The 12692-nt window shown below is 67.8% G+C and overlaps 1 protein-coding gene across 5 annotated transcripts in view; it reads right to left on the bottom strand.

The window, feature by feature from the left end:
- Positions 1 to 247: 247 nt before the first annotated feature.
- Positions 248 to 12692, bottom strand: part of SLC12A7 (solute carrier family 12 member 7) — a 38977-nt gene continuing 26532 nt past the window's right edge. For 2 of the 5 annotated variants that reach the window (XM_037798862.1, XM_037798863.1), the window contains exons 18-25: positions 10518 to 10710; positions 9887 to 10056; positions 9504 to 9635; positions 5917 to 6024; positions 5193 to 5371; positions 3837 to 3851; positions 2712 to 2845; positions 248 to 1803 (exon numbers count right to left, since the gene is read on the bottom strand). In XM_037798862.1, coding sequence (XP_037654790.1) covers positions 1712 to 1803; positions 2712 to 2845; positions 3837 to 3851; positions 5193 to 5371; positions 5917 to 6024; positions 9504 to 9635; positions 9887 to 10056; positions 10518 to 10710 — 1023 coding nt within the window. In that variant the 3' untranslated portion in view covers positions 248 to 1711. Of the gene's footprint in view, positions 1804 to 2711; positions 2846 to 3836; positions 3852 to 5192; positions 5372 to 5916; positions 6025 to 9503; positions 9636 to 9886; positions 10057 to 10517; positions 10711 to 12692 lie in introns of those variants that run through there. The other 3 variants (XM_037798865.1, XM_037798864.1, XR_005210910.1) reach the window with 3 other exon arrangements.

Consider the following 12692-nt stretch of genomic DNA (forward strand, 5'->3'; position numbering starts at 1 on the left):
CTCACCCCCGGAGGATGGTACAGATGACATCACCCCCACAGGCACCCCCTACTATTATGTGGCACATCTGTGTAGGGGCGTGGGGCACCCCTTGGGTCCGCTGAGCTTGTGTTTGTTTCTTCTCCCCTCCCTGCCCAACGCTCCTGACGCCTCCGCAGCCGTCGGGGTCACTGGCTCGAAGGACCCAAAACTCCCCAAGGGTCAGGGGGCATTTGTGCCGACTGAGCCACCACGTTCTCCGGTGCACTCGGGTTCCATACGTTTTTATTCTTCTACCAACAAGACCACTCGAAGGCAAGGGGCCGATGAGAGGAAGTGTGCAATCGACTCTAAGTGCTGCTGTGCTGGTTACAAGTCTGTGGCGCAGAGGAGACTCCAGGCTAACAGCCACACTGCCGCGCAGGGTCAGGGGGCTCAGCGCAGGGCCTGGGGCCTCCTCGTGTCAGTGCAGGGCCCGGGGGTCCCTCCCACCAGCGCAGGGCCTGGGGTCTCCTTCCTGGTGCAGGGCCAGGGTCTCCTCGTGTCAGTGCTGAGCCCTGGGGTCTCTGTGCACTCACGTGGGCATGGCCTGGGCACACCTCTCAGCAGGCACCGCGGGACTGATCCCAACCTCAGGGACAGGTCTGGGTCCCCCAGCACCCCACTGAGCCGGCTCGTGCCCGCGGGTGGCCCCGCTGCGTGGCTGCAGGAGTCACTGGCCATGCCCAAACCCAAGGGCAAGGCTGGGAACGCGCCACGTCTCGCCCTTCCCTCAGGGCTGCTCCAGGATAGGCAAGGAAGGAGCCTGGGCCCCCAGACGCCTCCTCGGGATGTTCCTGTGCAAGCCCTGGGGCAGCAGACACACCGCAGGACGCATGGAAAGGGGCGCTGGTCACCCCAGCCCCCAGGCCCATCCCCACCCTCGCCAAACGGGGACCCCGGGGTCTGGTCACACACTCATGTCTCTGCCCACACTGTCACCCATGGTGGAGTCACCTCCCTGCACGTGGACAGGGTGTGTGGTGGGCACAGACGTGCGGTGGCTGTGGCTCTGCATGGCCTGTTGGGGTCCCTCCGGGAGAGTCCCTGGTACCTCCGTGCCACGTGCCAGGCTTCCGTGCTGCCCCCCTCGGTGCCCCTCGATGCCGCAGGCTGCCCGCTGTGCTGGGACCCACTGCCGCCGCCACTGTGTGAGGAAAGACGTGGCAAAAGGGGACAGAACGGCTGCAGGTGCAGGGGGGCATCCGGAGCACAGCCACACAGGAAGCCGGATGGGAAGCCGGCCAGGCAGGGCAGGAGCCTGGCATGGGGCATGGGCTGCCCCCGAGGTGGGTGCCGCCTGGGGACGGGGTGATGGGGCCCCCCAGCCCTCCTCACCCCGACTCCACAGGCCCACGGGACACGGGCTGGGAGCCTGCACAGAGCCCTCACCGCAGCGGTGCATTCCCTTCATAAAACGGACGCCTGGGGAGGATGTCCCACAAGGCTCTGGCTCAGTAGAGCTGAAATGTGACTACCACGGCCTGCTGGGCTGGAGAGGGCTGGAAGGTTCTAGAACTCTACAGGCTGAGCGCTGGGCCGGTGCGTCTTGTCTCGCCCAGTGGCTAACGAGCGGGAACCCTGCTGCAGTCACCAGCCGGTCACGCGAGCGTGTGGCCATCCACCACGTCACGGGCAGCGTCCACGCAGCTCCCAGTCCCCGTGGCGTCCAGTGGCGCCTCACGCGTGGGTGCTAGGAGTAGATGGTGACCACCTCCCGGCCACTGCCCCTGACTAGCAGGACCCTGCCCAGGCCCTCGGTCAGGACCTCGAGGAACTCCATGTCTGGGTGCAGAGTTAAGGCCACGGGCTTCTCACCGGACCCCAAAGGAAATGCGGGCTCAGCTGAGCGTCCGCCAAAGGCAGAAGGTGGGAAAGCGAGGCCGGACCCCGAAGGGGCGAGGGAGTGAGAAGAGGGATGAACGGTCTCTGGGACATGGCGGGGGACGGCAGACGGAGCCTCGGGGCCTGCCCGGCACTGACCCGGGGACAGGATGGGGAACAGTGATGGAGCCTTGGGGTCTGCCCGGCACCGACCCCAGCCGGTGACCCCAGCCGGTGACCGGCCCGAGCGAGCCGACAGGAGGGGCTACGCCGGGCACCTTCACCCCTGCACAGGCTGGGGCGGGGGCCTCGTCCCCCATGAAGCTTCCCACAGCACCGTGGTCCTGGCCTCTCACCTCCGCCCGGCCCCCCAGGCCATAGAGACCGGCAGGCACGCCCCCCCCACCACTCCGGGACCCTCCACCTCCCAGGGCCCCCGGGGGGGCCAGGCCTCCGTGTCAGGGGCCACCCCCCTCAGCCAGGACGCAGTGGGTGGGCTCTTGTCTCGTGTCCAGTGTCTGTCAGGGGCTCCCTTCGGCCCCCGCCCCCACGCTTCACCCCAACACAGCAGACGCTGGTCGCTGTGGACCCCCAGGCACCGCGGCCCAGGGCAGCGGCTCCTCCGGAGTGGGAAGGGAACCGGGCCCCTGGCTGCCGCCAAGTCCGTCCTGGGTGGACCCGGCTGGACCGGAAGGACGGCGGGTGGGGGCTGCTCCCCCCAGGCCAGTTTTCCCACTGACCCCACCTGGCCCCTGCAAGCCAATGCCGGTGCCCGACCCCACCCCAAGGCCCGAGGTCTCCCGTCCCACCCCAGTGGGTTGTGCCCCCCGTGACCGAGAGCTGCCTGGGGTGGGGCCGGGAAAGGATACAGTTCTCGTCCCCCTGTCGGTTTCGGGGGGGCCCCGGCATGTTGAGCAGGACCAGCTGGGCATCCTGGGACCGGCTGAGGACGACCCTGTTGAGCTTCACGGCCGTGTGCATCCTCCTCACGTTGGACTGGTCCCTGCAGTTGGGGCGGCAGTGTCACCGCAAAGCCCGTCACCCTGCGCTGCCACTGGCCTGTCAGCGGGGTACAGGGAACTGGAGAGCAGCAGGGCACACAGAGGATGGGGTGCAGCAGGGCACGCGGAGGATGGGGCACGGTGGGGCACAGAGGGTTGCGGCAGTGGGCACACAAGACGGGGAGCGGCGGGGCACAGGGGCTGGGGTGCAGCGGGGCACGTGGGGCATCCTCCTGGGGTGACAACACGTGGTAAACCGGCTGCATGTGTCTGTGAAGATACTGGAAGCCACAAACCCCGTGGCGTGTGGACCGAGAACCTCAACTGAGGTGGTGGAAACACTCGGGTGGGGCGGCCTCTGCCCCAATATTGGGGAGCACCCAGGCAGTCCGTGGGGAATGCTGGGGGCCGTGAGAGAAGGAGGGGAAGACAGAGGCTGAGACAGACACCCAGAGACGCTGCCGAGCGGCCTAAGGGCCGCTCCCTCCTGCCCGGCCTGGCTGTGGGCCGCTGGCCGTGAGGGACCCCTGCCCCCACCCCGGGTGATGGCGCCCCTTCCCGACGAGGCCTGAAGGAGGCCGTGCCCTGCGGGGTTGGACGGCAGCGCGGAGGCACCTCCTGCCGGGAAGGCGCAGCCCTCGGGGTGGAGCCGGCCGTGAACGCGCGTCCTCCGAGGGGGACAAACCGGTGGGGACGTGCCGGGAAGCACACGCCCCCCGCCAGACACCGGGCTCAGAGCCGTGTTTCTCCAGCACGACAGAGAAGGGTTCAGGGCAGCGCCTGTGTGGGCTGCTGTCGATGGAGCAGGGGGCGGGAAGCAGGACACGGACGCTGAGCGCCATGAAGGGGGTGCAGCCCGGCCATGCAGGGCTCTCACAACGCCACGGAGGGGCTGCGCCCCAGCCACACACGGGCTCACGCAGAGTGTGCACCAGCCGCGCCCGCAAGCACACAGGCAGCAGCTCGGGCGCCCCGACCCGCGAGCAGACTTACAGGCTGCCCCACTCCCTTCGCAGCAGAGGAAGAGACGGGGAGCACGTTAGGGGACCACACACCAGCACAAGGGACCCCAGAGAGGCCCGTTCACTCCCCCGCTAGGGACCCCGGCTGGGAGGACATGCCGTCCCCAGGCTTCTTTGCTTAAGCTCAGGCAGACGGTGAGCCTGGTGAACGGGGATCCCTGGGCTGCGAGATGGTGAACAGGGACCCCTGGGCAGTGAGCCTGGTGAACGGGGACCCCTGGACTGCGAGATGGTGAACGGGGACCCCTGGGCTGCGAGATGGTGAACGGGGACCCCTGGGCAGTGAGCCTGGTGAACGGGGACCCCTGGACTGTGAGATGGTGAACAGGGACCCCTGGGCTGCGAGACGGTGAATGGGGACCCCTGGGCAGTGAGCCTGGTGAACGGGGACCCCCGGACTGTGAGATGGTGAACAGGGACCCCTGGGCTGCGAGACGGTGAATGGGGACCCCTGGGCAGTGAGCCTGGTGAACAGGGACCCCTGGACTGCAAGATGGTGAACGGGGACCCCTGGGCTGCGAGATGGTGAACAGGGACCCCTGGGCTGCGAGATGGTGAACGGGGACCCCTGGGCAGTGAGCCTGGTGAACGGGGACCCCTGGGCGGTGAGCCTGGTGAACGGGGACCCCTGGGCTGCGAGATGGTGAACGGGGACCCCTGGGCAGTGAGCCTGGTGAACGGGGACCCCTGGGCGGTGAGCCTGGTGAACGGGGACCCCTGGGCTGCGAGATGGTGAACAGGGACCCCTGGGCAGTGAGCCTGGTGAAAGGGGACCCCTGGACTGTGAGATGGTGAACAGGGACCCCTGGGCTGCGAGACGGTGAATGGGGACCCCTGGGCAGTGAGCCTGGTGAACAGGGACCCCTGGACTGCAAGATGGTGAACGGGGACCCCTGGGCTGCGAGATGGTGAACAGGGACCCCTGGGCTGCGAGATGGTGAACGGGGACCCCTGGGCAGTGAGCCTGGTGAACGGGGACCCCTGGGCGGTGAGCCTGGTGAACGGGGACCCCTGGGTGGTGAGATGGTGAACGGGGACCCCTGGGCGGTGAGATGGGGAACGGGGGGCCCCAGGTGGCTCTTCCCCTACTCAGCCGGCACCACGGCCTCCTGGGACCCTCAGCCAGTGGCCGGGGTGACCGCGTCCCTGGGCAGGGACTAAACTGGGAGCGCTGGTTCTGTCTGGACCCCCCGAGTCTCTGAGGTCAGGTTTGTCCCCCCCGGGCCTCGAGGCTGGCTGCTCGGCCTCCTCCGCACGGGTGAAGCACAGCCGCGGGGTGCCCACGCTGGCTGGGACCGGGGCGAGCGCAGCTGCTGGGGCGACTCACGGCTTCAGGCTGAAGAGGTCCTTGACGCCCGGCACAGCACCCTCCCTGCCCCGCTGCCTCTCCGCCAGCAGCTTCTCTTTGGTCCAGGTCATCTGCGCCCTGTCGGCGGCGGACGGCGCCTGGGTGCTGGCGGTCAGTGCGGAGCGGGACGCCGTGTTCCGGTCGTGGATCAGCTGAGCCTGCGGGGGGAGCCGGCATGGGGGGCACAGCCAGGGCTCGGCCCTCCTGGGGCTGCTCACCGGGGAGCCGAGGGGCGAGGAACCAGGGGTCCCGGACCCTGGGGGCCTCTGGGATTGGGGGGACCCGGGGAGCTGTGGGGGGAGGTCCCTGGGAACTGAGGGGTGGCCTGAGGAATCGGGGGCAGCCAGCCCTGCCCCCTCCAGCCGCAGTTCCCCATCTCTGACCCACCCTGAGAGAGCAGCTGACCTCGACTTCCCATGGGTCCCTGTGCCACCCGCTGCTGCCCCACAGGCCGCCGGCGCCCAGACCAGCCCCCTGCCCCCCATGTTCATTCAATGGCAGGGGGCTGCCCCGGAGCCCCCACAGGGTGTGACAGGAAGTGCTGTGGGGAGTTGGGGCTGTAAGGGAGGGGACGGGGAGGGTGCTCTGAGGAGGGGGAGGGGACGGACCCTCCAGACCCCAGACCCCCACGCCCCGCTCGCTCTCGGGCGTCACCAACTGGTGTGCAGTGCCTGTGCTGGGGTCGCGTGTCGTGCCCCCGTACCTCTCTCTCCTGCTCGTTCTTGGACAGCTGCATCTGCTTCAGCATCTGGGACCGCTGCTCCATCATCAGGGTCTTCTCATAGGTGAACGCTGAAATGTCGTTTTCAACCTAGAACGTTCCAGAGCACGGGCGTGAGAACAGCTTTCCACGAGGCTGCAGAGCCGCCCGCTTCGCCCTCGGTGTGAGGAAGGCCCTGGGTTCCGGGTGCCGCTCCTTCCTCGTCCCCGCCATGTAACTGCACCTCGGAGGGTTCTGCACGGGGCCAGCGCCCGGGAGGGTGAGGGGAGCGTGAGCCCTGCCAGGGCGAGTCGGGGTGAGCGGGGGTGTGGTGGGGAGGGCGAGTGTGGACGTGGGTGAGGGGGCACGTGAGGGCTCGTGGGAGGGCACGTGTGAGCATGTGTGTGACCGGGCGTGCAGGCGGACTGCTGAAGGGTGTGGGTGTGTGACGGTGAGCACGTGGGAAGCTTGTGTAAGAGAACGCGTGAGGGTGGGTGAGCACTGTGGGTGCGTGTGTGTGTGGCAGTCTGTGTAAGGATGTGTGAGAGTGAGTGTGAGACTGTAGGCGAGCAGGTCTGTGAGGGTGTGTGTGCCTGGGTGTGCGTGCCTGTGCAGATGTGACTGTGTGTGTGCACGTGTGTACATAGGCGTGCGGGGAGCATGTGTGTGGGTGTGAAGGGCTGTCACCACCAAAGGCCCCCAGGTCCCGCTGCGAGCAGACACCCCGAGCGCACCCCCTGCCCGAAGGCACCAGGGCCGCCCGCCCACGCCGGCTCTAACGGGGCACCCTGGCATCACCGTGAACGGCGAGCTGGCTTTCGGCTCTGCGCCCGTCGCTGGTTATCCAAGTCTCCTTGCCTCACTGAGGCACTCGGCAAGACGTACCCGTTTGGAAGAAACATCTCCCTCAGCAGAGGCCCTGGCCCCGGCCGTGCCGCTCCTCACCCGGCGCCAAGACCTCCCTGCCGCGGGCCTCGCTCCTCTGACCAAGCTGACCTCCGGCCTTGTGGCCTCCCCTCCTCGGTCACCGCCAGCCCCACCCCGGGCCCTGCACCCAGCCCCCCGCAGCCCCCACGGCTCTGGGGCCGGCAGGTCAACTGCAGGACACCCCTGACTCACGGACCCCCACAGCCAGCTGAGGTCCCTGCCCCGGGACGGGCTGGCCCCCGACACGAAGCGGGGGTGGGGCGGCGGGGGTCCCCGGGTCTGCACGTGGCATCAGGGCCCATGAAGGCGCAGCCACGCTTCTGCCGTCTTCCCAGGCTGGTTTTTATAACTTGGAAACAGCTTCACCTGAAACGCTGTCGAGCCCATGAGAAACGAGGTGACCACACACGACACCCCAAAGTCACCAGGGACCCTGCAGGTCTCGGAAGGGCAGGGGCTCGGCCGAGCCCAGAGCCGTGGGGGAGAGGCGACCCCGGCAGACACACCGCTCATGGGGCCACACTGCCCGAGCCCAGGGACCCTCCCCACTAAGCTCCCACGGCACGGGGGAGCCCCCAGGACGGCTTGACGCAAACAACACCAAGGCCGTTGATTTATAGGAAAAAATGCCCACCTCACGCGTGATTAGACACACGCATTTGAACATGCTCCTGGGCGCCGAGGCCAGGCAGTGTCACCATGTCACTGCAGCGGGGGGGTGGGGACAGCTTCTGGGGGGCAGTTTATAGCACGTTCCCCATTCTGTGCCTCCCTGGCAATTCCACCCCAAAGAAGTATGTGACGGATAAACCCCAAGTGGGCAAAGCTGTTCCTGCAGCACAGCTCAAAACACCCAGGGACGAGAAACACCCGACAGCCAGCGCCAGGCACAGCCGAGGAGCCGACCCGCAGCCGAGCAGCACCCCCAACCCGCATCCGCACCGTGCTCCCCCACACCCAGACCGCAGCCTGTTCCCCTCAGGGCCGGGACTCGGCGGCGAACAAACAGGCCGGTGCCCCCGCGCCATCCTGCCCTGCCCGGCTCCCTCGGGCCCCGTGCTGGGTGGGTTCCTTCTGCGACTGGTCCCGTGTGCCCGGACATCTGGGTGATCTCTAACTAGGACCCTGGGGCCCACCCAGGAGAAGGTGTCACCTCCCCCACCTTGTACCGGCTGCCACCCCCCACATGTGGGACGCCCTGGCACAGGTGCCTGCTAAGGAAGGGCCCCCCAGCCTCCTGCCCCCATCTGCAGATGGGGCGCTCCGGGGGCCGGCCCGCACCCAGTGTCTGGAAGAAACCAGGGGGCTGAGGTGCTCCCTCCAGGGACCCTCCCAAGCCCTGCTCCACACCCCACAACCAGGTGAGACTGAGAGCAGAGGCCCAGCGGACGCCCCTCAAGGCCCACACACGCTCGCCGTGCACAGACCCCGCCATGGGCCGAGACCCCCACAGCCACCCAAAGTCCCAGGGCCAGGGCAGCTGAGGGTCACGGGTCCTGGTGCAGCGTGGACAGTACCAGACGGGCCCGGGGGCAGAGCAGGCCCAAGTTACCCTGGACTCGTCCCAAATCCTCTTCTCTTTACCAACTTCCATTGGGAAATGGATACATGAGGGGAGGGGCTGCAACGATCCACGGGGTGAGGGGTGAGAGGAGCCTCAGCGGGAGCTCAGGTGACCTTACTGCACCCAGGGCCGACGAGAGGCTCAGGCACACGTGAAGGCTCAGGGTGCACACGGGCTCAGACACGGCAGGCTCACAGCACACGGGCTCAGATGCACATGAGGGCTTAGACACACCCGAGGCCTCAGACGTGTAGACTCAGATGCACACAAGGACTAGGACACACACAGGCTTGGATGCACACACAGACGGGCACACGTGAGAGCTTGGACACACAGACTCAGATGCACATGGGCTTGGACGCACATGGACTGAGCGCACACGCAGGCTCACACTCGCCCAGGCGTGCCACTTGCAGATCACTGCATTTGTCCCCCAGGAGGGCCCAGGGCCCAGGTCTTGCTCTCTGGGCAGCATTTGCCACCGAACGACTCGGAGCTGCCTCAAGCAAAGAATGTTCAGGGCGAGCCCGGAGCACCTCGTGGTGCCAGAAACCAAGAGCTCCACACACAGGAGAAAGGACGTAGAGGACAAGGAGCCCCCCTGAAAGAGCCCCCCGGGGCCAGAGCGGGAACAGCACGTGCGACAAAAAAGGAGCGCGGCACTGGTTGGCACCCCGACACCCCAGGCCCGCCCGGACGAGGGCAGACGGGCAGGAGGGACAAGCCGAGCCTGTAAGACCACTCCCCACAGGAGGGCCCCGCCACCCCCACCCCACCTGGAGGGGCGCTGGCCTTTGGGTCTCGCTGAGCAGAGGCCGGGAGGAAAATCAGCACCTTCGCTGTAGAGACCGGACAGAGACCCTCAGCCGCGGGCACCGCGCAGCCCCTGGGACGCCTGCTGGCCTCGAGTGCCGCTTCCCCTCCCCAGAATCCCGACCCAGGTCGCCGGGAGAGGAGGAGACAGTGTCCCGAGCTGGGGAACAAGCCCCGGAGTGGGAGCCCAGGGATCTCACTGCCACGGGGGTCCCTCAGCAGGGCCGGACAGCGCCAGGGGGTCCCCAATGCTCCCCAGCCACCCGGCCAGGGGTGCCCGGCTCACCATCTCCACCACCTCCACGTCGGCGCTGATGCGCAGGTGGTAGAGGAACATCTGCAGGTCCTTCTTCATCTGGATGCTGTTGTCGTGCACCTGCGCCACCGTGAAGATGCGCATCCGGCACCTCCTCCACACCTGCGGCGACCGCAGCGTCCGTCTGCCCGTCCGCCCTCAGCCGGCCCCCGGCCAGCGTCTGCCTGTCCGTCCCGCCTCCCCAGCCAGTGTCCATGTCGCTAGCCTGTGTCCATCTGTCCCCCACGGCCTCCCAGCACCGGAGTGTCTGCCCTGCCCACCGCCAGCGACCCTCCGTCTGCCCGCCCCCTCCACCAGCGTCTGTCTGTCCCCGCCCCCCAGCCTGTCTGCCGCCCCCTCCCCACGCCCCCCACCTTGTGCTGGCGCAGCAGGAAGGGCAGCAGCATGAGCAGGCCCCCGTCGTGCACCACCCACCACACGTCGATGTGCCCGTCGCCGAGGCGCTCCTGGTTGGGGGGGAACAGGTCCACGTTCTTGGCCACCAGCAGGGCCTGGTGCGCGGCTGTGGTGTCCCGGACGGTGTCTGCAGGGCGGGGGCGGGGTCAGCCCGGAGGGCGTGGGGGCGGGGCCAGCCGGGGGCGGGACCACGGGGCGGGGCGAGCCGGGGGCAGGCGCGGGGGTCCCGGGGGTGGGGCAGGCCAAGGGCAGGCACGGGGGTCCCGGGGGCGGGGCGAGCCGAGGGCAGGCACGGGGGGGTCCCGGGGGCGGGGCGAGCCGGGGGCAGGCACGGGGGGGTCCCGGGGGCGGGGCGAGCCGGGGTCAGGCACGGGGGGGTCCCGGGGGCGGGGCGAGCCGGGGTCAGGCACGGGGGGGTCCCGGGGGCGGGGCGAGCTGGGGGCAGGCACGGGGGTCCCGGGGACGGGGCGAGCCGGGGGCAGGCACGGGGGGGTCCCGCGGGACGGGGCGAGCTGGGGGCAGGCACGGGGGGGTTCCCAGGGGCATGGAAGCGGGACCACCAGGCTGAGACCCCCCATCCCCGCGCACCCACGAAGTTGCGCCAGGAGGCGTTGTCCGGGCGCCGCCAGGCCGCGGGCCAGCCGAGCAGCACCGTGTTGTGCCGCATGCCGCCCAGGCCGGCCGACTGCACCAGGTGGGACACGCCGTCCCGCAGGCTGGACGACACCACCAGCTGGCAGAAGCCCTTGGTCCTCTCGGTGCCCATCAGCGTGCGGATGTTCTGCGGGTGGGGCGGGGGTCAGCAGCGCCAGTGCCCCCCACCACCCCAGGGCGCTGCTCCCAGGAGGCCGTGCTCCCCTCCCGGGCCGCCGCGCAGTCCCCTGGGCACCGGTGGACACTCCGCCAAGGGGCGCCCTCGCTCCTCTCTCCCCTGCAGCCCCTGCGGGCACCTGCCCAGGCCGCACACCCGGCCCGCTTGGCTTCGAGGGAGGATTCCGCGCAGCGCTCGTACCTTAGCACCTCGGTCACCAAGCTGGGGGCTGGGGTCCCTGGCCCCCGTCACTTGGAGCGGCCCTCAGTGGTGGCCCCGAGCTCCTGCTGGGCCCGGTGGCCGGCAGAGCCTCGAGCCAGGAGGCCCATCCCAGACCTTGAAACCCAACAGAGCCCGCTGGCCGGGACCTGCCACCCCCTCACCCCTTCCGGCTGCCCCCTCGGAGGGGCCGTCCCAGCCCGGCACCGCACAGCAGGTAACACGCTTGCTCGTCTCCCAGGCGAGAGTGGTCCTGCCCCAGCTGGCGCTGCCGAGAGCCGCCCCCGTCCCCACAGACGGTTTACCAGAGAGGTGGGGACCTGAGCCGACGCTTGGCCAAGGTTTGGACTCGGGGCTGTTCCCTTAACGGGTTAAGGTCTGAGGGGCACCAAGAAGGGTGAATGCGATTTGCACAAAACACAGGAATGCAGGGGGAGCAGAGGACAGACTTTAGTGGGTCAAATGGTGTCCCCCCCCCAAAAAAAAAAATCGATGCTCCGGCCCCAGGAACCGTGGGCAGGGCCCTGTTGGGAAAAGGACCTTGAAACAAGGAGACAGTCCCCGGCCACCAGTGCATCCTTGGAAGAGAAAGGCACAGGGTGACGTGGAGCAGGGAGACGAGGGGCCAGCGAGGACGAGGCAGGGCCCGAGGGAGACCCCCCCTCAGAGCCACCTGGCCCTGGAACCGAGAGGACACGTTCCCGCTGTTGACTGCGGCCGCCCCAGGACACCGGACAGCAGCCAGAGGAGCCACTTGCCCTCTCTGGCCGTGACCTCCGCTGCCCCCGGACACCAAGCATGGCCACCTGCACAGCCCTGGGCCCAGCCGACCACCGAGGCCCCCAGCCCCTCACACACCATCTCCTAGGTGACACTCGCCCCTCCTCACTGACACCCGCTGCTTCTCCTCGGCACCTCCAGCCCCGACCAGGCCACAGGACCCCCACTGTGCTGCTTGGAATCTGCTGTGTACCCCCAAAAAGACTATGTTCTGAATCCACTCTCGTGGGGGTCACCTATTGTGGGTGGGACATTTGATTAGGCTGTTTCCATGGAGATGTGACCCCGTCCATTCAGAGTGGGTCTGAATTACTTCACTGGCGTCCTTAAGAGAGCCCAGAGCCCCCCGGAGCCCGACGCTGGGAGATGCAGACGGAAGGACGTTGGGGATGTGAACAGTCAATGCCCCGAGTCTGCCCAGAGACGCTGGGTGAGACCCTCCAGGCCAAGAAGCCAATGGACTCAGAAGGTGAAAGCAACACAACCCGGGAGCAAAGGACCAGCAGACGCCAGCCATGGCCTCCCCAGCTGACGGAGGTGGTCCGGACGCCATCGGCCCTTCTTCAGTGAAGGTGTCCTCTCGTTGATGCCTCAGTTTGGACACTTTTATGGCCTTAGGACTGTAACTTTGTAACCTGATTAATCCCCTTTACGAAGGCCAATCCCTTTCTGGTATTTCGCACATTGGCGGCTCTGGCAAACCGGAGCACCCTCCATCCTCCAACCCCAGGCAGAGGTGGGGCCTCAGCTGGGCACGGGCCCACAGGGGCCAGCACACTGTTCACGCTGTTTTTGTGTCAATTTGGAATTTTCCATAATACTAAAAAATCATGGAAATAAAGTGAAGAAACTAAGGCTCAGAACTCGAGTGGCCTGGGGCTGCCAGTGGCCAGGTGGGCATCAAGCGCCGCCATGAGTGCCGGGCAGGAGGACGGTGCACGACACCCACACTG

This window comes from Choloepus didactylus, chromosome 11, assembly GCF_015220235.1.
Source record: "Choloepus didactylus isolate mChoDid1 chromosome 11, mChoDid1.pri, whole genome shotgun sequence".
Taxonomy (NCBI): Eukaryota; Metazoa; Chordata; class Mammalia; order Pilosa; family Megalonychidae; genus Choloepus; species Choloepus didactylus.